General features: G+C 43.4%; 1 protein-coding gene and 1 long non-coding RNA gene across 3 annotated transcripts in view; one reads left to right on the plus strand and one right to left on the minus strand.

Annotated features, from left to right (window-relative positions):
• The window catches only part of LOC309702561, a 30,373-nt gene extending 26,198 nt beyond the window's left edge, over positions 1-4,175 (minus strand). Inside the window, exon 1 of the long non-coding RNA XR_014275626.1 lies at positions 3,567-4,175. This is a non-coding gene — a long non-coding RNA (uncharacterized lncRNA). The remainder of the gene's footprint in view (positions 1-3,566) is intronic.
• The window catches only part of LOC309702206 (protein NLRC3-like), a 361,701-nt gene that overhangs the window by 155,718 nt on the left and 183,249 nt on the right, over positions 1-22,734 (plus strand). The window contains exons 4-7 of one of the 2 annotated variants that reach the window (XM_082526721.1): positions 15,105-15,206; positions 16,199-16,277; positions 18,257-18,461; positions 18,616-20,416. In XM_082526721.1, coding sequence (XP_082382847.1) covers positions 15,105-15,206; positions 16,199-16,277; positions 18,257-18,461; positions 18,616-20,416 — 2,187 coding nt within the window. The remainder of the gene's footprint in view (positions 1-15,104; positions 15,207-16,198; positions 16,278-18,256; positions 18,462-18,615; positions 20,417-22,734) is intronic. The other variant, XM_082526722.1, reaches the window with a different exon arrangement.

The raw sequence follows: 22,734 nt of genomic DNA on the forward strand, positions 1-22,734 counted from the left end.
CAGAGTATTACAGGCCAGTATTACCTTGCCAAGAGACGCAAAGCAATCTAAGAGATAAATATTACCATTCTGTAGAATACTCCTGTATTCCACTTTTACTTGTTCCCATGTTCTTGTGGGTCCTGTTGTGGCTCTAATGTGAAAGGGGATATAATATAACATATTATGATATAATATAATGCCATATGATATTGGACAATATAGTGTCATATGATAGATCTACCCTACCGCCTACTGGTGTTGGCCAGAGGGGCCGATGGCGCGATATGGCAGCCTGGCTACAACCGTAGCTGCCTCCACCAGTGTGTGAATGTGGGAGTGAATGAATAGTGGTATCGTAAAGCGCTTTGGGTGCCTTGGAAAGCGCTATATAAACCCAATCCATTATTATTATTATTATTAAATTACCTACGAGTTTGATTTGTCAGCAACTTTCTGCCAGCCCTCTCTCCTTGCTTTTGCAGCCTTTGCAGTGTTCCCTTGCGTTCTGATTAAACTCTGAAACTCCTGAAATCCCTCACTCAAGAGTTCTTGCTCTGCTGCCGGAAAATACCGTGCACGCCCCTTCGACATTTTCGCCGACCAATCAGCGGGTTGCTGATCAATGTTTCTACTATCGATGCGTAGCCCCTTTTACGACACCCAGTGATGTCACATTACTGCGTCCAGCTGTACTAATCGTCAACAGCAGGTGTGTTCGGGGAACCGGATTAGCGAGCTCACGGTTAGCGCGATGATTTGGTCTTGGATGTGTCATTTGATCTTGGATGTAGTAAGCGACGTACGAAGAACGGGCCCCTGGAGTAGGTCCCAGGCCCTGAACTCCATAAGCAAGAAAATGGATTGATGTATAAATACACACACACATATATACAAATATATTAGGGGTGCAACGATACACAAAATTCACGGTTCGGTTCGATACTTTGGTGTCACGGTTCGATACAAAAAAAATGTTCATGCCTTTTTAATTTGTCAGTTATTAAAATTATAAATATATATTTTAACTCAAAAGTACAGTTTTTAAATTTAATGTTGCTGAAACAACAAAGTAATAAAAAATAAATAAATCTATCTGATGGAGGAATCACTCATCTTTGGAAAAGAGAGTTTATTACAGAGAAATGTCTCTTTCAAAATAAAAGCTCTACTATACGCTTCTTCTGGGCTATATTCTCAGCAGCATATTAAACATATCAGGTCCCCATAAGGAGAATCCTGTGCTAACGGCTGTCTAAATGACTCGGGTAAAGTTTGTAGCATACGTGCTTGTTGTTTTGTCTGCTTCCTCTTGTCTTTGCACCAGGATGATGTCGGAGTAAATGTGCAGTCATATTCGTTGTGTTCCCACTAGTGCTGTCAGCGTTAATCTGAAATGACCTTAACGCCACAACACGGCAAATCTCCGTTAACGAGCTACCGCGGATCACCCCGTGCGTGGGGCTGGACGGCCAACACGTTAACGAGCTAACTGCGCTAACACACTAGTTCCCACCCATGTAATTGAGCATTGCGTGGCACATCCAACATACTGTTTTACTTTAGTCCATGACTCGCTTACCTTCAGGGTCATACGTCACATGAAAACCAAAATAGTTCCAAACACCAGATCTGAATGAGGGTGGGGGAGGTTCAATTTGCCATGTTGCAACGAGCTTAGCTTCTGTCTCGCTAGCTTGCCCTGCGCTCAGTGGATCTGCACTCGACAGTGCAGCCTAGGCGGAGTAGTCGAACGCAGATCCACTGAGCGCTCAACACAGACAGCATCGTCAGAAGGAAAGTTGATGAAATAAATTAAAAATGTTGTATTGTTCGATACATATGTGTACTGAACCGAAAGCACTGTATCGAACGGTTCAATATCGATACGAGTATCGTTGCACCCCTAATATATGTATATATATATGTGTGTGTGTGTGTGTTTCTGTGGTTCAGCATTATGATGCTGAACCACATCATAATGAATAAATGGATAAATTTCCAAAATCCCGGAGCAATGCAAATTAGCCGGTGAGAGGTAAGGAGCTCTGTCATTGGTTAGACAGTCTTAGCTTTGCACCTATACCAAAGGCCATTCAGCCTCTGTGTTTACACTCTGCCTACACAGATGTTGGACATGAGACGACACAGGAAAAGGATTTTTGATGTTTTTATTGAGATTTTATTTCTTTTTTTTTTCTGATTTGAAGTATTTATTAATGGAATAATTATTTATTTTCAAATACTGATTTATAAATTTTTTTCTTTTCAATTAAATTACTAGATAATAAATTACTTTTGTATTGAATAAATAAAATAACTTAAAAATGAATTTGTAAATTAATATTTTATCGCACAATTCATTGTTTAAGCAAAGAACTTTTTATTTCGATGCGCTGGATCTTCTGGTCCTCTGCACATAAGTGGATTTCCATTTAGACTTTATATAGACAACAACTCAAAGTGCTTTACAACAAGTCACATTCACCCATACGATCATCTAGTGCTGTACTTTAAACACTTTAAACACAAACACAGATACTGTGGGGAGAGGCCACAGAGGCACAGGGAGAAAACTCACACAGAAATCCAACAATTAAAGAGGAACCTTCTCGATGTAACACTACCATCCTGCAAGATGACCTGGTCCTGGGCCATCTTAATAAGCATGCTGTGCACAGTAGTTTCATATTCCTGCCAGAACAAACACCAGACAGTTTGTACACAAGGCTCAGATTCTCGCTTTGCCAGATACAGACAATAGTTTAAGATCCTAATGTCTCTGCACAGCTCTGTATGTACTGAAATATCCAACCTCAGATATTTCCTGCTCACTCTCTGCACCGCCTTAGACAACAAGTAGTTCATGCTATACATAGCATTGACTTTTCATTCCAGCCATGTGCACTCATCAGGGCATCAGTGCTGCCGTAGTAACCACACTAACACTTCCTTGCACCTGTTGAAATGGCCTCAGTCTGATCGTGCCCTGAACAAACTCACCTTTAACATCCCACACACGGACTAAATATGTGCGTGTCAATAACACGTGACAGGAGAACATGCTGGTTGTCTGTCATGGGGCTGAATTAGAAACAGAGCAGGAACTACAGTTTGTCAGATTAAGACTGATCAGGTCCAACATCCGCTCCCAGCACTGATTTACACGTTTGGTGTCACATTGAAGGAAACGCCTACTGGCACAACCTGCATGTGTTAAACTGCTCCTGCGTGTAAACAGCGTGTCACTTACGGCTTTTTGCATCACAAGGACGCGCACTGGCGTCTCAGGGTGACTCAGATGTTTGCTGAATGAGGTGTAGACCGGACTAGGCGGGACTCATTTCACCAAAACACGAGCTTTTCCACCCACCAGTGTTTATCTGTGTGCTTATTTTAAAGAATTATTCCATCGTTATCAAATACGAAGCATTACACGCACGTCGCGCCGTTTCTGCTGAGTCAGACACCAGTGCTCCCGTGTGCTGATTCTCGGGTCCATCTTAAACTGGTGTGTTTGCGAATGAACTTCGGTAAAACGTTACAACGTTACCGGGCGCGCAGAGGGTCTCGGAGGCGTGTCGTACCTGTCGGGTGGTCGCGGGCTCCTCGTTCCCGGTGGGTGAAGGTGTTTCTCCTTCAAGCGATGCTGGGGTGACCGGAGAAGAAGCCATGTCCCCCCGACATCACCTCTCACTAAGCACCGCTCCTACTGTGACTTTCCTCGGTGTCCTCCAGCGTGCAATACGCTACCTGGCGCAGTTTGCACGGACGGTGGACCGGTTGCGTCGCTCGTCTCCTGTGCGATCAAAGTGAGTCTTCGGCTGCACAGTGCAGCCACTGTCCCTCCTCCGGCCGGCGGACTAGTCCAGGCGAGGCGGATGACGTTGTCCCGGGTCTCGCTCGCTCTCGCACATGCAGGACTTGGCCCAGTCTGTCTTCTTCTGCCTCACTCTGCGCTCTGCTTTTCACTTCATGTCTTTTTGTTTTGTAAGGTGGCTAACACGATCACTCCTCTTCTGCCTGCAGGACTCTGTGACTGCTCTGTGCTGTGGCAGCACACTCCAGCCTGATAGTTCATTTTACAGCTTTTGGCACTGCGACGCTCTCCTCGGCTCGACAGACACAATCTCACCATGTCGGCACAATATACTGAGTGCAATCCATAACATGATTTTATCTCACTGTAACTTTTAAATCGACCAAATGTTGCGTAAATGACGTGTCACGTGACTTGAGCACATGCACACCCCCTGTCCTCACAGCAGACATTCATCTTAGCCCCCCCCCCCCCCCCCCCCCTTGTGTTTTGAGATCATTGCTGCAACAAAAAGTTGCCACAGATATTTCTACATGAAACGTACTGAATCAGTTGGCACATATTTAACTATGGTTGGATGAGACCTGCACTCTGTTTTAATATAATGTTGTTTTGTTTGAGTGGCTGAAATAAAGCTAATAAAATAAATGAATACTAAAATAAAGCTGAATCACATCACAGGAACGACACAGCCCTGTTCCTCCAGGCTGTTAACCTGTGAATCAGCAAACATGTATGATTTATTGTCATTCATTTGCTAAACAAACTTACCTCTGAACTTTGACCCTGACAATTCAATTTTATTTATATAGCGCCAAATCACAACAAAAGTCGCCTCAAGGCGCTTCATAGATACAGAGAAAAACCCAACAATCATATGACCCCCTATGAGCAGCACTTTGGCGACAGTGGGAAGGAAAAACTCCCTTTTAACAGGAAGAAACCTCCGACAGAACCAGGCTCAGGGAGGGGCGGGGCCATCTGCTGTGATTGGTTGGGGTGAGAGAAGAAAAACAGGATAAAGACATGCTGTGGAAGAGAGACAGAGGTTAATAACAGGTATGATTCAATGCAGAGAGGTCTGTTAACACAACAAGGGAGATCCAGGTTTCCCAGCTGACGAGCAGAGGGCAGCGGCTTCCACTCGTTTGAGCAGTTTGTTGCGTGACCTCCTGTCTCTCACTGAACTAAAATGCCTCCAAACAACAGCAAAATAGATGGCACTCACTCCAACGTCTTGCAGCAAAAACATTAAGTGATGGGAAGAACAGGTGATGGATGAGCTGCAGATGTAACCGGTGTGATTCTGCGTTGTGTCTGATAAAAAAGGTAAAAGAAAGAAAGACCTCCCAGTAAATAATTTGCCCACTCCAGCTCCTACGACCAAATACAAACAGTGGGGAAGAGGGTTAGTTCAACCCACCACAGCTCCCAAGCTAGCAAGGAGTATATATTCATGCTAGCATTTATGGCGCCTAAAACACATTTATGATACACACATACGACACACTTATAACATCTAACAAAAACAGGCTTAATAATGACAATAATCGAACTAAAATTGCAACCAGAAACATCCAGGTGGCTAAATATGCATTATATGTGTGTTTTAAAGTGTTGGAAAGAAATGACACCCACCTCTCCCACAGGGGGATTGTAGAAAAGGGGAGAGGCAAAAGGGGTACACTGTATTTATAGGATTGCACCGAAGAAGAAGAAAAGAACGAGGAGGGGCTCTAACTGATAATGAACACAACTACAGGCTTGGAGGTCCTAAAAGTCAGGTATAAAAGGAGCAGTTTGGGGGTTTAGAACACATTATAACAATGTGATTTATGACCCTGTTACACAGAGCCAGCAGAATGAGCTGCTGCCACCACCACAATCAATGGTGACGCCAATTTAGAAAGAGCCCCAGTTGATTCCACTCTTGCCAGATGCTGAATACACATCGTCTAAAAGTGTGTGCCATTGACCAAAGGAGGAGTGGGCTGTTCACACATGCCTGTGTTCTTATGGAGCAGTCTTTGAGGATGGCGAGTCCAGAGCTGGAGGTTTAGATCTAAGAGAGTGATCCAAAGTCAGGAGAGGATTACACCCAACCTTCAGAGATCTTCCTATAAGCCAGAACTGGAAGCAGAGCCACCTTTGGCTATGATATCTTTACTGGACCCAGTAAGTCCAGTCAAGGTCAAAAACGTGGTCAGTCCCCCATTTAGTGCCATAGATCTGAAACATAGTAAACAAAATGCTAGTAAAAAGTTACAAACATGTTCAAGTTACATGTCTACAACTCCACAACAGACATACTTTGCTACTGGTGCCAAACAGTACTGCAGTCTGTAGCTTTCCAGCCATCCTTTGAACGTCTTTGAGTTTAATGTAGCCAAAACTGGATTCAGTAATCAGTGTTTATTTACAGAAGCCGTAGAGTATGGCTGCCACATGTGAACATCAGTGACGGCTCATTTAAACTGTAGGAACGATTAACCCAACATCAGAAAAATACTTCATTTTACATTAATGTGACAAATTAACACTGCTGGGACTTTTCTGGTCCTACACTGTTCATGTCCAAGTCAACACATTGTAAGATTTACACGTGGAAGGTCATCTAAGCTGCTTATGTGGAGATTACCTTTCCTTTAACAACGACCAGTTTCTTCTTTTCAGTTTTCAGTTTTATTTGTCATATGCAAGTTAGCACAGGGTCAACATTGCAATGAAATGTGTTTGACGAGCAGCAGTCACTCGGCAGCTTGATACAGTAGGAGAAAATATAATAAAATAAAATAATAAAGAAAATAGAAAAATAGTAAGGAGCAAATATTAGAGAGACATGGTAAAAGAGAAAAGATGACTAAATATATTTGTATCTATGAATATATGTACACTAGTGATTAAATAAGAAAATCTTGAAGAGAAATATGACGGGAGGGCAGATGGGACATTGCACAGGAATGAGCAGCAGAAAATTTCAGTATTGCACTTTTAAATATAAATATCAATGACAATAAAGTGGAGTGACCAGTGCAGATTAAACAGAGTACTTGTGAAGCTGCAGGTAGCTTCTGAGTGCTGTGTTGTGTGTGTTTAAGTGTTGTGGTTGAGGTGTCGTATGGCTTGGTGGTAGAAACAGTTTTTGAGTCTTGTAGTCCGAGCAGACAGACTCCTGTAACGATGGTAACAAGGAGAACAGCTGATGTGCTGGGTGGCTGTGGTCCTTGATGATGCTGTGTGCTTTATGGAGGCACCGCTGGAGATAAATGTCCTGAATGGCAGGAAGCCTCGTGCCAGTGATGTGCTCTGCTGCCTTCACCCTCTGTAGTGATTTACGGCTGCTGGCAGAGCAGCTTCGTACCAAACTGTGATGCAGCTCGTCAGCAAGCTCTCGACTGCACACCTGTAGAAATTTGAGGTGATGTTGGCGTTCATGCCAAACTTCCTCAGCCTCCTCAGGAAGTAAAGCCGCTGGCGAGCTTTCCTGATTGTTCTCACCTCAAACACATTATTTACCCATCCAGGTGGAACATGTAGCTGTGCTCGGTTTGACAGCTTTCATCCTGGCAGCAGCGTCAGCTGAAGCATACAAGGCACACATAGATGTCACTGAGCTGGAGCTCTGGGAGAGACGTCGCCACTTTCAGGCCTTTAAACAAAGCTGTTGGAGCACAAGTCCCAAAGATTTATAGTTTCTCTTCATGTCTTCATTGTTCCTCCATGGAGAGATGTTCCAAGTAGCCTTGGCTCGAGACAGGCGTCCTGCAGGACTACCTACCAACTGTCCACTGTTTGCAGTCGTGGTAGAGTAATGTTGCCCACCAGTGACTGAAAACCATGGATTGGAGAAGAATGACAGAATTCAGTGACCTTGTGGGGCCATAACAGAAATGACAGCAGTGTAGTGGATCAAATAAAGAGTGATGATGTTATATTTGTGACTGTAGCAGGACCAAGGCTCAAAAGGTTGCAGGCGTTGTTAATTGAGCAGAAGATGGACGGCATCAAGCCCTCTCCTCGACAGCTACAGGATCACAGTCTGCAGGTTCAGTTATGCAACGTTTTAGCATCGATGCGTGAAGTTAAGAGCAGACAGGGAGGTTATTTTTGCACTGGGCTGGAATGACTCAGTTTACCTGTCAAAGGCTATCACGGCTGGGAGAAAACCCTCAGCATTAGTAAAGAAGGACCACGGTGGCCTCTGGGTAGAAACACTGCAGAGTTCATGTGGATACGCTGCTGCATTAGGTCAGATAGAAATATCATAAAGCATCATTAAGTAAAAACGTTTATTAAGAACAAATGTTTAAATATTGTTAACGTGTTTCCCAGAAACATCTGTAGAGACAAAGAGCTTTCTGTTGTTGCTTCGAGGAAACAAGCTCTTCTTTTTAGTTTTGTCCTGGTATTTATTCCAGGACGGACTCATCCACTGAGCAGTGTTTGGGTTTCTTCGTTTTCCTCGTTCTGGATGCAAACTATTACAACTCGGGCTTTATTTCAGTGACAATGGCCTTAAGCTGCAATACAACAGGAAGTTACTCATATATAGTAATTTCCCAGACCATATTAAAAATCCATTAACAGGAAATACAAATGATGGGACAATGCCACAGCATGGACATTAGAACAGTTGGGAAAATTTACCTGGAAAAAGGTGAAAATGAGGCTTCATTGAACTGGAATTACAAAGACCAGGAATGTGAGATCCACCAGCCACAACTGAGGGTTTTTACACATCATATCCTCAAAGTAGAACTACAGTGATCAAAAGAATCGACTTTAATGTTATTCTTTCTTTATTTATGTCAGATTTAACCCCCCAAAAAGCTTTAATCTTTAACTAGTCTTTGGACGTAGCTACAGCACGGTCAGGTTGACAGTTTATGGGTAACATGTGGCCACCAGGCACTGCGACACACTTCCATGTTATATTACCTTGGCGTCCCGTAGGAATACAGGAGAATCATGTGAGGAATCTAAGAGTTGTTTCTTAATTCAATTCAGTTTTATTTACACAGCACCAAATCACAACAGCAGTCGTCTCAAGGTGCTTTATACTGTAAGGTAGCTCGTACAATAATACATACAGAGAAAAACCCAACAGTCATATGACCCCCTATGAGCAGCACTTTGGCGACAGTGGGAAGAAAAAACTCCCTTTTAACAGGAAGAAACCTCCAGCAGAACCAGGCTCAGGGAGGGGCGGGGCCATCTGCTGTGATTGGTTGGGGTGAGAGAAGGAAGACAGGATAAAGACATGCTGTGGAAGAGAGACAGATGAACCGCTGAGTGTTGTCCCGTCGAGGTGGCTCTTCTATGTTGTGCATTTATGGCACCAAACCACAAATGCAAAGGAAGAAAGGGTCGAGGCACAGCACCCAGCTGCCTGACAATATTCAGGCAACGTCCAAAGCCCCACAAAGGACCTACCCACACCCCACTGGCCCCGCCCAGATCAAGGAGCTGTCACAGCAGACAAAAATGTGAAGTCCGCACATAGTCGCCATGGCACCCACCAACCCACCACACCATCCCCCATGGAGCTACCAGGAGAGGCATACTGGCCCACTGAGGATCACAGAGGAGCAGACCCAGGGGGGCTGACAGCACAGCCCCCACCCACCAGTCGTGCAGCTTATTTTATCTTGTCAGCGTGAGCCCCACCTAAAGGGGACAGAGGGATTAGTGAGTTGCATTAGTGGGGCAGGAGAGAGTGAAGCAGGGGAGCCAGTGTCACTGCGATACGACTCCTCAACACCATCCAGCCTGCCCCACCACTCATAATGAGTCCTGCTGTGCTCTGTAGCAATGATGCATTTTATGTGTGTGTGCCAGGTTAGTGCTGTGGATTCAAAGGAGCACAGTTCCACTAAACAGGAGATCAGGATAAACCCCAGTAACCAACCCTGCCCCCGCCATCACATATTCTCAATCCCAACAGAGGCCAGCCCCACAATGACATGCCACACGTGATACACAGCCAACATTACTGTTATAATTACATCTTTATTACTTTCCTTTCAACCTATTTATTTTGCACCTTAAACTTTCTTCGGTTGCTACAAGCCACAAAGTCCTTTATGGTTTGTCTCTGTTGTGTGGAGGGCTGTTTTTAAGAGCTCAAAAATGGGTGTATCAGAGTCAAACAGGCAGCACAGTGGAAAAGTGGTTGGTACTGTTTCCTGACAGCAAGAAGGTTCTGGGTTCAAATCCAACATCTAAGCTGTTTGCATGCTCTCCCCATGTCTGGGTCCTCTCTGGGTTCTCTGGCTCCCACAGTCCAAAGACGAGCAGTTAGTGGGGTTAGGTTGATTGGTGTATGTGCCCATGAGTATGAGTGTACACGGGTGTTTCTCTGTGTTAGTGACAGTCTGACAGAAGGCTGCATCCCTCAGCCTCATGTGGGCTGTGTAGCCCCTTTACAACTGCAGTGAGAGCTCAGACCTGTTTCTGGTGGGTGGTGGACTCCTCCAGGGCTTCCCCTGATTCCCCTTCTGCCACAGAAGACTGTGGCCTCAGAAACTCATATCTGCTTTTTGCAAATGAAGCGAACCTGTTGGCTTCATCAGCAGGGGCGGATCTAGAAGGGTGGCATGGGGTGGCAAGTGCCACCCTAAAATGATCCCTTGCCACCCCAAGTGCCACCCCAGTTTTGCATATGACAGTGTTGTTTATTAAAATAAGTTTAACAGTTTGAGCGTAGTTACAGTCAGCAGTGAATATAAATGCTAGAACTGGATATATTCCATAGTGTCCCCCCCTCCACATTAACAAATGGTTCAGCCCATAGCAGGACGGCTTTTTTCTTGTTTTCAGCAGCAAGCGATGCTTATGATTGTGCCAGAGCACATTTTGAACAACACCATGGGAATTTCTGATTTTACACAGGTGGGTGGATGTTACACTGTGGAAATGAAGGAAGGTGAGTGCTATTTTAAATGGTTGTAGAAAATGAAAAAACAGCAGGTGTATTGGCTGCATTTTTAGATAAATAGTTGTATCTGTTTACAAAATGTACAATTTATATTTGCATTTCAAGTTATAAACATTTACCCAACACGTCTGTGGTTTTTTTACAGTAAAAAATACTGCTAGGATTTTAGGTTCTTTGTGTGATTTCAGATCAGTAATAGTTACATTAATAGTAATAGTAATACTAATGCAGTATGTCAGTGAAAAAACAACTAAATTCAGTTGAGCTGAAAAGATACCAAACAAAGCAAGAGGAGGAAAAAATAAAATGAAACAATCTGAGGGTGAAATACAAACGTAAACTCAAAGGAGTCACAAATGTCCGGTTGTATTTCAGACCTCAGAGGGTGAATCCAACAAATCATGAAAAATGAGGTTTACATGTTTGTTCATGACAGTGCAGATTTCTGACATTTTGTGTCATTTAAGCTGCAACAATGTGACAGTTTTCTAACAAAAACAGTGAAACTTAAGTTAGACTTGTGTTTGTAAATGAAGCGCCCCATGTTGTGTAGCTTTCTGGAGTTTATACTTATTGGGCTACATATGTATTTAATATACAGGCTGTACAGTACATAACATCAAAACTCACATGTTTCATGTAACTAAAGTGTGTAATCATGTGGGTACAGACAATAATTAAGTTATCGACTATATTTATATGAAAAACGTGCATACTTACTGCATTTGAATCATTTTAACCACATGTAACCACCTGCATATGTGTTTGGGGGGAAAAGGCTTTGATTTTGCCACCCTAAGAAAATTTCTCTAGAGCCGCCCCTGACCATTTCACAGGATTTGCATTTAAAGATGCAACAAGACTAAAATGGTTAGGGTCAGGAGGTCAAAGGTCAGAGCTCCTGTGGGTCTGAGGGCGGCCTCACGCTGGAGAAGGATGAAGGAGTCTGACCTGAGCCAGTGTTTGACATGAACACATCAGCACTGCTGTCAGTGAGCCTAACGACAGCCGTTAGCATCATTTCAGTGTTTCAGTCATAAAAACACTTCCTGTCACTGTGGTGGTTACAGTGACATCATGCAGTTTGTGCTTTGACCTCCAGAGGGCGACAAATCAGCACAGACAGAGAGCTCCATTCAAACTTTGCTGCCATCAGGAATAATTCTTCAAATATAATCATCAGTGTTTGAGCAGTTATGATATCAGGGACAATCTAGACATGTGTGACAATACTGAACATGTCACATGACACACCTCAAACATCATGTGATCCACTCTCAGTCTGCACTTTCATTCATGACTTCAACAGGTTGAAATGAGCTTTGAAGAAACATCAGTTCAGTGCTGAAACATTTAAACGCTGCAGGATGAACAACAACAAAGTGATGACGGATGTTTGTGCTTCAAACAGGAAAACCAGCAGAAATAAATCACAGCCTGCCAGAGGTTTGGAGTTTCCGAGGTGCAACTGAACGCAGCACAGTGTTCCAATGCTCCTGATTGTCCTCAAACGTCTCTTTGGGTGTTTCCTTCCTGCTCAAAGTTTACTTTCACTTCCTGAACTTCATGGAGTGGAGCTTGTTGTTGGTGTGAAGAAACTGTAAGTTTGCTTTGTTTCCTCCTTTAACAGTTTGTCTTTAGGAACTTTACTGTTTGTTCAGCTCGTGTTTGATTTCTTCACACAACAAACTGTGTGTGTTTGTATTTCCGGTCTCTCCATTAAAGTCAGTGTGTAATGTTTCCTGAACATCAGCTGTGTGCAGCTTAGTTCAGCACAAATCTGCCGCTCCATAGTTCACGGTAACGGACTCACAGCTGGACCAACGAGGCCGAGTGTGTCCGCCACTCTGAGCTACGTTCGTGTTTGTGTACTTGTAGTTTGTACTTTGAGTTCACTCAGAGCCCACAGAGGACGCAGCGTACGTGATGACGTCACAGCCCTTTACCTCCTTTACTGTCACTGTGATTAATATTTACACACGAGACACCTGCAGAGCTCTGACGCTAAGCTAGCCACACAGCATGCTAACGCTAAGCTAAAGCTAGGCTAGCCAAGAACCCAGAGTGAGGTTAAAGCTAGTGATGGGCAGATGAAGCCTCATGAAGCACTGAAGCTTTTCATCCAATTGGTTCACCCCAACGCGAAGCTTCTTGAAGCTTCATTTGCTCTAGTAGGACACCTACTGGACGTAAAAATATTAGTTGGCATGAATTTGAAGAGTGTGGCCTTTTTGCACACAGCCTGTAAATGTCAACAACAAAAGGAGTGTGTAAAACATGTATATTGTAGTGATGCAGTGTACTGTGTATATTTATACTGGCAGTATGGAACATGATTATTTGGAAATGCCTAAAATGGAAATGATCATATACTGTGAGGTGAGGTGTGGACAGTGGTTGTGCTTTTGTAACATTGAGGCAAGGACAGTGATTAGTGTTTAGGGGACACATCATTGGTTTTTGTTAAAAAGAAACAGTTTCTCCACTGTGGCAGGTCGTAGGCGATTTTTTTTTTCTAAACTGTCTCTAACTCTCACTAACCGCAACTCTCCATCAAACGCCCACATTTTGTCTGAGGGGTTTATATCGCTGTCATAGCTCGCGGCAAAGTTCGAACCGCTTCCTGAACCAGTCACGTGGTACAGCCGGGCAGCGAGGCTTCGGACGTCATCATTTTCAGCTCCTCCCATAAATGAAGCAAGCCTGGATACGCGCTTCGCGGAAACGCCCCCTCCATTACTCGACACACGCTTCGAAGCCTCGATACAGAACGTCACATCACTAGTTAAAGCTGAGTAAACACTGACCCCAGACCAGCACCGTGATAAAGTGAGCTGCTGCTGCTGAACTTGAACAGGTAACAAAGTGATGAGCAGTCAGGCTGCAGGTTTCTACCTGTTCATGTTTCTACAGTAGAATCACTTTGAAGTGTCTTTGTGCTGTTTCATCTTTGATTTGTGTTCATAAACACTCAGAGAAACATCACGTGACCTCATCAGGATCTGTGTTGGTGTGTGGGGCTGTACCTCAGCTTCATGTTGTTACATGCTCATTTGTTCATTTTAACATCAAAGTAATGTTATGAGGAGTAATGAAGTAACGTACTCCATTACTTTTAATTAAAGTGTTCTGTGTAATATGTGTAATAATGACTGTTTTGAGTAATGACCAACACTGATCACAACAAAGAGGAAATGCCTCCAACATGCACAAACATTTGAGCCACAACATGCAGTTAATGTGCACAAATGTCTTTGATATGCTGCTCAGTGATGGTGGTGACTGTCAGAGCAGAGCTACTGAGAATCAATAAGTAATATCAATGATGGGATCAGAATCACTAAATTCTTCTCATCCCTGTCAGTATCATACATGTGCTGTATAATGTGATAAATGTAGAGGTGCTGGCTGTTCTCTCACTCTGCTGTTTAGCTGTAAAGGACGCCTCCCTGCCTTTGTCTCATTCATGACCTTTAATAGTCTCTTCTAACATGCAGAGATCTGTATGATCTGTTTCATAGAGTCTAACCAGCCTGTACAGGTAACAACAACAGTCACTGCATCACTGACACACAAACGTCATCTCTGTCAATAACAACATTCATACATGGAATAAAAACACATCAGTGGATCATTGCTGGAGCTGATGTTTGTGCTCCTGGTGCAAAGGCTCTCAGTTTCCTCCTTGAAATAACATCAGTAGTGGGTCAGCGACATGCTTTCTTTCCCTCTCAGGTTTAAATATCTGGGACTCTCCACTGTTTGGTTTTAGAGCTGAAGAAGCTTCTCAGATGAAACGTCTTCCAGAAACTTAAAGACGTCTCTTTTCTCTCCAAGCTCCTTAGATCACATGACCTGGATGACTGAACCTACAGACATATTGACCTGGTTTCATGGTCACATGACAGGTCAGAGGTCAGCGACTGTAACTCAGTTCCTCCTGTTAATGTGAACTCACTGAGTGTTTGTGGTTTACCTCTCAGACTGACTGAAGATGATGATGGAGGAAGAGGAGGACAGAGCAGAGTCTGCAGGGTCCAGCTGTCCGTCTGTGAGGAGTGACCGGTCCAAAGATTATAATCCAGAGTTCAGTGGTGAACCTGGAGCAACGAGGTCAGAGAGCTGAACTCACTGAGTAACAGAAATAATTCTGCACTGACATTATAATCAGTGTTGACTCTGGTTGATTGTCTGACTGTGTTTGTGAGCTGAGAGGAAATGAAAATGAGTTTGTAACAAAAATCAGTTTTGTCCAGTTTTCCTGTAAAAAGCTGAACTCTAATCTAAGAGGATGTTACTGACAGGAAACAGCTGCATTATCTGCAGTCTGTGTGATCACAGCTGCTTCAATCATGTTTGTGTCTGCAGAGGTCAGAGGTCACAGTCTGCAGGGTCCAGCTGTCCGTCTGTGAGGAGTGACCGGTCCAAAGATGACCCTCTAAACTTCAGTGGTGAACCTGGAGCAACGAGGTCAGAGAGCTGTGATGACTCCTTTACATGTTTGTGTTTCCTGGATAAATATGACCTGAAACATCCTCAGATTGTTACAAAGATTCATTAAAAAGAAAACAATGAAAGAGAAAAGATCCAAATGTTCGACTTGGTCATTTGCTGTTTGAGGACAGTGATGCTCATATCTGTGGGGAAAGTGTGACCTGAGTGGGTTCATGTTTGTCTTTAAAGAACAGAGCTGCTCTGATTCTCTTTGTGTCTGATCTGTTAAACAGTCTGAGAGGTCACACAGAGACCCAGCAGCTAAAGCCTGGATCATACTGGCTGCTGTTACTCCATCAGGACAACACTGAACCACAGTGGTGTGGATGTAGTGGATAAATCCCACCATACTGATGCTCAGAGTTAACCACAGGGAACAAAACCAGATGTTACCTTCAGATTGTGACCTTTGGAGTGGACGATGCAGATTTCAATAGAGAATAAATGTTGTTGTTTTTCAGCTGTGAAGAAAGAATCTAATTTTCTGAACTTAAGAATTTATGATGCTGGAAACAACATGGAGACTATAACACAACATTTCCACTGTGTTCATAGAATGAATGTAAAACTGTCAGACATTCATTAAATATGCAAAATGTCTACAGAAGCATCAGAGGGTCAGACGTGAAGCACTCAGTGATTTTGATCAAATGACTCATCAGTTATTGATCTGTACTACACTGATCTACCACGTTAGTAAAGCTGGTGTTCTGGTGGTGGAGGGAGACTCGGATCATGTTCTGGTTTTGGAGCAGTGATCTGCTGATGGTTCAGTTTGATGAGCTTCTTCAAAATCATCCCTGACATCACCACTGAAAGGACGTCCATGAAAACAGACTGAAAATTACTGATATGTTCACAATCTGAGAGTTTAAAACTTGACAGACTTGATTCAGATGAAGTTATTTGAGCAGAAACTCCTGGATCTTTATCCTGTGTTGATCTAATCCTTCATGGTTCCTCCACAGAGTGGAGCAGCAGAGCTCAGAGGTTCCCAGTGGTCAGTCTGCCCAGCAGCATCAAACACAGCTGGACTCCATATTTATGGTCTGTACATGTACAACAACTACTTTAATATTAATAATAATGCATTTATTTATAGGTCCCTTTCAGAACACCAAGGACTCTGTGGACTAAATGACCAAAAGAAACAAACTTTGAAATCAGACGGTGCAAATGTGATCACAGGGAAACGTTTTAAACATCGAGGCTTTAAACAGAAACCAAAGTGAAACAGTTTGTAGTCGAGATCAGTGGGAATGAAGCTGAATAACTGTTTCTTCAATAACTTTGAGCTCTTAAAAAACAAAAACTAGCTGAAAGTCTGGCTGCTCTTATGAAAAGTACAGAGAAATTATGGGTCGCTCAACACTTGTGCACAATATAAGAGTTGAAATAAATCTAAAGAATAACTCAAAGTCCTACAATCATACTGATAAAGTCATCTACAGCTAACTATCCAAGTGGATTTGTTTAAGACAGCTCCATCTGCTGGTGGCCCTCTGCAGGTGCATGAAAGGGGCGTGTTTATATTGAAAGTAGTAGAGAAAGTAAACCCCACGGGAAGGAGGAGGACTCTCAGCAGCTTCCAGCTCATATTCAGACATTTGACTTCTCACTGAAAGCAGCAAGTTTGAGTGTCTGTACCTTAGTTAGAAGAGATAACATGTCAGTAGTAATTAGAGTTGATTGAGCAATGCTGTCCTTGTAATGTAGTTTATGATTTTTATGGACAAGTCCAGTTTTTCTGTAGAGCCTCTCAAGTTGGTGACAGCAGCAGTGGAAGTTCACGTGTAAACCAGAGCAGCAAATCAGGTCCAAATGTGTTGTTCACAGTGAGTGGGATCATCATTGGCTGCTATGTTAACCTCCTGCAGCAGGATGTCTTTGGTCAGAGAATGGATAGATCACTAAGTCATTGTTGAGTTTAGGGAGACAGTAGACAGTTGGAGGAGGTTCAGCCAGTTGACACACAGTAGATAAAATAACTGAAGGCAGGAGCAGACACCTGTATGACTTTCCACCTCTCACATAGATTATTTCCCTGGGCAGCGCCACAGGGCTGGTAGATGTAAACAAAGCTGGAGGAGAGGATTTATTCATCTGAGAAAAGTCACAGAGTTGTGTCTTGATGCTCAATCATCCAGGTACGTAAATCCCAAAAAGCTTGATTCTGTTCATCTGGATGTTTTCAGTGGGAGAAACGTTTCATCATCATCAGGTGACTTCTTCAGTCTCAGCTGACTGCAGGTTTCAATCTCATAAACAGGACATTTGTATGACTGAAACCAGCCCACTGAAGGAACAATGGGCTGGGAGGTCAGTTCATTGATCATTGGTACGCATATTGTCAGGACCATTGATCAATGGTTGTTGATCAATGGTCATGAGTCCAGTTCACAGAGAGCTGGGGAATGGCTGCAATCACAGCATGTAAGATGGTGACAGTTGTACCCTTAGGCCCCTCCTCCATTCAGAGATGGTCTTTCCTTTTCACATAAATGGCCTCCTTGACTCCGCCCTCAAACCAGCGTTCACATTTCCTCAGGACCTTCTTGATGTGAAGTTCTTCTGCTTCGCTGGCTGCTGTGTCTGTGGGGATGGTGTTTGTTCTGTGTTGTAGCGTCCTGATGACGCCCAGTTTGTGCCCCAGTGGATGATGAGAGTCAAACCTTAAATACTGATCTGTATGTGTAAACAGAGTGAACCTTTAAGACCAGTTGTCTGTACGATCAACTCAGTCACCTGAAACATCTCCAAGTTTCTGGCTTTGATCATCAACCTGTTGGTAGTTCAGCTCTGAACACCAGTGAAATGTTTCTCCCACTGAAATCGCTGCATTCATATGAACAGAATCAACGTTTTGGGATCATGGAGTTGTGGACAAAGTCTCAGTTAATCAGATAAAGTCAAACCTATAATTGGTAAAGAGTTCGTGGATGATATGCCCCTTGATGGTAAAGAAGTGGATGTTGTGTGGACTAAAGTTCAGAGTGGTGGGTCATTCATAAAGTATTCTGTTCCAGCTGCTGGAGGACAACATCATCACTTTTGTGAAGAACGAGCTGAAGAAGATCCAGAAGGCTCTGAATCCAAATAAGCCCCAGTGCTTGGAGTTTCAGAGGGAGGATGATGAGCAGAGGAGAAACAGCAGAGAGGCATTTGTGAAGATCACAGTGGACTTCCTGAGGAGAATGAAGCAGGAGGAGCTGGCTGACCGTCTGCAGAGACGTAAGAGGATTTATCTAAAGATTTAAGCTGCTGGATAAATGAGAGACTTGTGACACCAGTGTGTTCAGTCATTTCTCAGTGGGTCAGAAATTGTCATCAGCATTTTGTAAAATATGATTGTTAAAGTTGTATTTTTATTATTATTATTATTCAGAACTTCCAGCTGCTGTTTGTCATCGTAACCTTAAATCCACCCTGAAGAAGAAGTTCCAGTGTGTGTTTGAGGGCATCGCTAAAGCAGGAAACCCAACCCTCCTGAATCAGATCTACACAGAGCTCTACATCACAGAGGGAGGGACTGCAGAGGTCAATGATGAACATGAGGTCAGACAGATTGAAACAGCATCCAGGAAACCAGACAGACCAGAAACAACCATCAGACAAGAAGACATCTTTAAAGCCTCACCTGGAAGAGACGAACCAATCAGAACAGTGCTGACAAAGGGAGTGGCTGGCATTGGGAAAACAGTCTTAACACAGAAATACAGCCTGGACTGGGCTGAAGACAAAGCCAACCAGGACATCCAGTTCATATTTCCATTCACTTTCAGAGAGCTGAATGTGCTGAAAGAGGAAAAGTTCAGCTTGGTGGGACTTGTTCATCACTTCTTTACTGAAACCAAAGAAGCAGGAATCTGCAGCTTTGAAGACTTCCAGGTTGTGTTCATCTTTGATGGTCTGGATGAGTGTCGACTTCCTCTGGACTTCCACAAAACTACAATCCTAACTGACCCTAGAAAGTCCACCTCAGTGGATGTGCTGCTGATAAACCTCATCAGGGGGAAACTGCTTCCCTCTGCTCGCCTCTGGATAACCACACGACCTGCAGCAGCCAATCAGATCCCTCCTGACTGTGTTGGCATGGTGACAGAGGTCAGAGGGTTCACTGACCCACAGAAGGAGGAGTACTTCAGGAAGAGATTCAGAGATGAGGAGCAGGCCAGCAGGATCATCTCCCACATCAAGACATCACGAAGCCTCCACATCATGTGTCACATCCCAGTCTTCTGCTGGATCACTGCTACAGTTCTGGAGGATGTGCTGGAAACCAGAGAGGGAGGACAGCTGCCCAAGACCCTGACTGAGATGTACATCCACTTCCTGGTGGTTCAGGCCAAAGTGAAGAAGGTCAAGTATGATGGAGGAGCTGAGACAGATCCACACTGGAGTCCAGAGAGCAGGAAGATGATGGAGTCTCTGGGAAAACTGGCTTTTGATCAGCTGCAGAAAGGAAACCTGATCTTCTATGAATCAGACCTGACAGAGTGTGGCATCCATATCAGAGCAGCCTCAGTGTACTCAGGAGTGTTCACACAGATCTTTAAAGAGGAGAGAGGACTGTACCAGGACAAGGTGTTCTGCTTCATCCATCTGAGTGTTCAGGAGTTTCTGGCTGCTCTTCATGTCCATCTGACCTTCATCAACTCTGGACTCAATCTGCTGGAACAACAACAAACAACCTCCAAGAAATCTAAATTATTTAACAAACCAAACCTACAATCTCTCCACCAGAGTGCTGTGAACAAGGCCTTACAGAGTCCAAATGGACACCTGGACTTGTTCCTCCGCTTCCTCCTGGGTCTTTCACTGCAGACCAAGCAGACTCTCCTACGAGGTCTGCTGACACAAACAGGAAGTAACTCACAGACCAATCAGGAAACAGTCCAGTACATCAAGAAGAAGCTCAGTGAGAATCTGTCTGCAGAAAAAAGCATCAATCTGTTCCACTGTCTGAATGAACTGAATGATTGTTCTCTAGTGGAGGAGATCCAACAGTACATAACATTAGGACTTGTCTCCAATGGCAATCTGTCTCCTGCTCTGTGGTCAGCTCTGGTCTTCATCTTACTGTCATCAGAAGAAGATCTGGATGAGTTTGACCTGCAGAAATACTCTGCTTCAGAGGAGGCTCTTCTGAGGCTGCTGCCAGTGGTCAAAGCCTCCAACAAAGCTCTGTGAGTAAACATGTGATCAGGCTTTTATTTATAACATAAATAGTGTAATGTGTGATGGACCCTTAAAAACTTAAACATATTTATTTACATGATCATCAGCACTAAATACTAGGGGTGCAACGATACACAAAATTCACGGTTCGGTTCGGTTCGATACTTTGGTGTCACGGTTCGATATTTTTTCGATACAAAAAAAATGTTCATGCCTTTTTAATTTGTCATTTATTAAAATTATAAATATATATTTTAACTCAAAAGTACAGTTTTTAAATTTAACCCTAACCCTTGTGCGTGTTTTTTATTTTGACAGCGAATGCACACCTGCGGACCACTTATGTGCACCCCTGGTTATTTAGCTCGTCATATTGCAGCCACAGAAATTATTTTGTCCATGAAACCATAAAGCTGCACTTTCTTTTTGCCTCATAGTCTGATTTATCATAACTTCTCCTGCTGCTTTTACACACGCACTCACATAAGCTCAGCGATTCTCTGCGCGATCAACCTCTCACATGTTTAAGCTGCGGGAGATTTCACTTGTCATGTTTGCATAGTAAGCTAACGATTAATAAGACGATGTCAGAGGAATTGGTGCACAAATTATCATCACTCACAGATCAGTGCTGTCGCTCTCTATACACAGTTCGCACGATTGCAAAGTGAAAGCAAAAAAACAAGCGCAAATTCAAACGCGACTTCAATATGTCACATATTGACAGTGGCTCACCGATGCCAATGACATAATTACCCAGCTACATTTCTGAAAGAATGCAAAAGCATTGACATTTTTCCTACGATAGCCCGACGGGCAGGGAAGAGATAGATTTTGGTAGCCCGACTGAAAAAATCGCTAGCTCCGGGACGTCGGGCTAGCGATTTTGCGAGCCCTGTATCTGATTGAGGAATCACTCATATTTGGAAAAGAGAGTTTATTACAGAGAAATGGCTCTTTCCAAAATAAAAGCTATACTATCCGCTTCTTCTGGGCTATATTCTCAGCAGCATAAGGAGAATCCTGTGCTAACAGCTGTCTAAATGACTCGGCTAAAGTTAGTAGCATGCTTGTTGTTTTTGTCTTTGCACTAGGATGATGTCGGCGTAAATGTGCAGTCATATTCGTTGTGTTCCCACTAGTGCTTTCAAGTTAATCTCGTTGAAATGACCTTAACGCCACAACACGGCAAATCTCCGTTAACGAGCTACCGCCGATCGCTCCGTGCATGGGGCTAGATGGCCAACACGTTAACGAGCTAACTGCGCTAACACACTAGTTCACACCAATGTAATTGAGCATTGCATGGCACATCCAACATACTGTTTTGCTTTAGTCCATGACTCACTTACCTTCAGGGTCATACGTCACATGAAAACCAAAATAATTCCAAACGCCAGATCTGAATGAGAGTGGGGGAGGTCCATGTTGCTGAGAGCTTAACTTCTGTCTCGCTAGCTTGCCCTGCGCTCTTCCTCCTGACTATGCTGTCTGTGTGGAGCGCTCAGTGGATCTGCGCTCGACAGTACAGCCTAGGCGGAGTAGTCGAACACAGATTCACTGAGCGCTCAACACAGACAGCATCGTCAGAAGGAAAATTGATAAAATAAATTACAAATGTTGTATTGTTCGATACATATGCGTACCGAACCGAAAGCACTGTATCGAACGGTTCAATATCGATACGAATATCGTTGCACCCCTACTAAATACAGTATATTATAGTTAATGTTTGATAGCAGCAGTAAATGTCAGTGTCTTAAACATATCTGGGTGTCAGCTTTTATCAAAGTCATATCCAGAATCATCCTGTAAGTAAACTTTATTCATACAGCAGCTTTCACAGGTCAAAAATCACAAAGTGCTTTACAATAGAAACAGGCAATAAAAACACAGAAGATAAAAACATTAAACAGCAAACACTGAACATCATACAGCCTAAAACTAGTTAAAGGCCACTCTGAATACTAGAGTCTGAATAAATGAGTTAGTGGGACCAGTAACAGCCTTTAACTGGAAGATCTCAGATGTGAGAAGAGCTGTTGGATTGTAGAAAGTCAAAAATATAGACTGGGACTAAAAGTAAGGACTAAAACTTTAAATAAAGCCTAAAATGAACTGGTTACCAGTGTGAAGAGATTAAACTGGAGTAATGTCCAGTCTGTTTCATGTGCTGGTTAAAAGCCTCGCAGCATCATTCTGTACTGACTGAAGATGTTCAAAGTCTGTGATGGAGCCATAGGTGATCAACTCCCTCATTCCTCCTCTGGTCTTATTGCTCAGCTGAAGAGGAGTTCACTTCTATATGTTACAATCAGCATCACCA

The sequence above is a fragment of the Aulonocara stuartgranti genome (genome assembly GCF_965226115.1).
Source record: "Aulonocara stuartgranti genome assembly, chromosome: 3".
In the NCBI taxonomy this organism is placed as follows: domain Eukaryota; kingdom Metazoa; phylum Chordata; class Actinopteri; order Cichliformes; family Cichlidae; genus Aulonocara; species Aulonocara stuartgranti.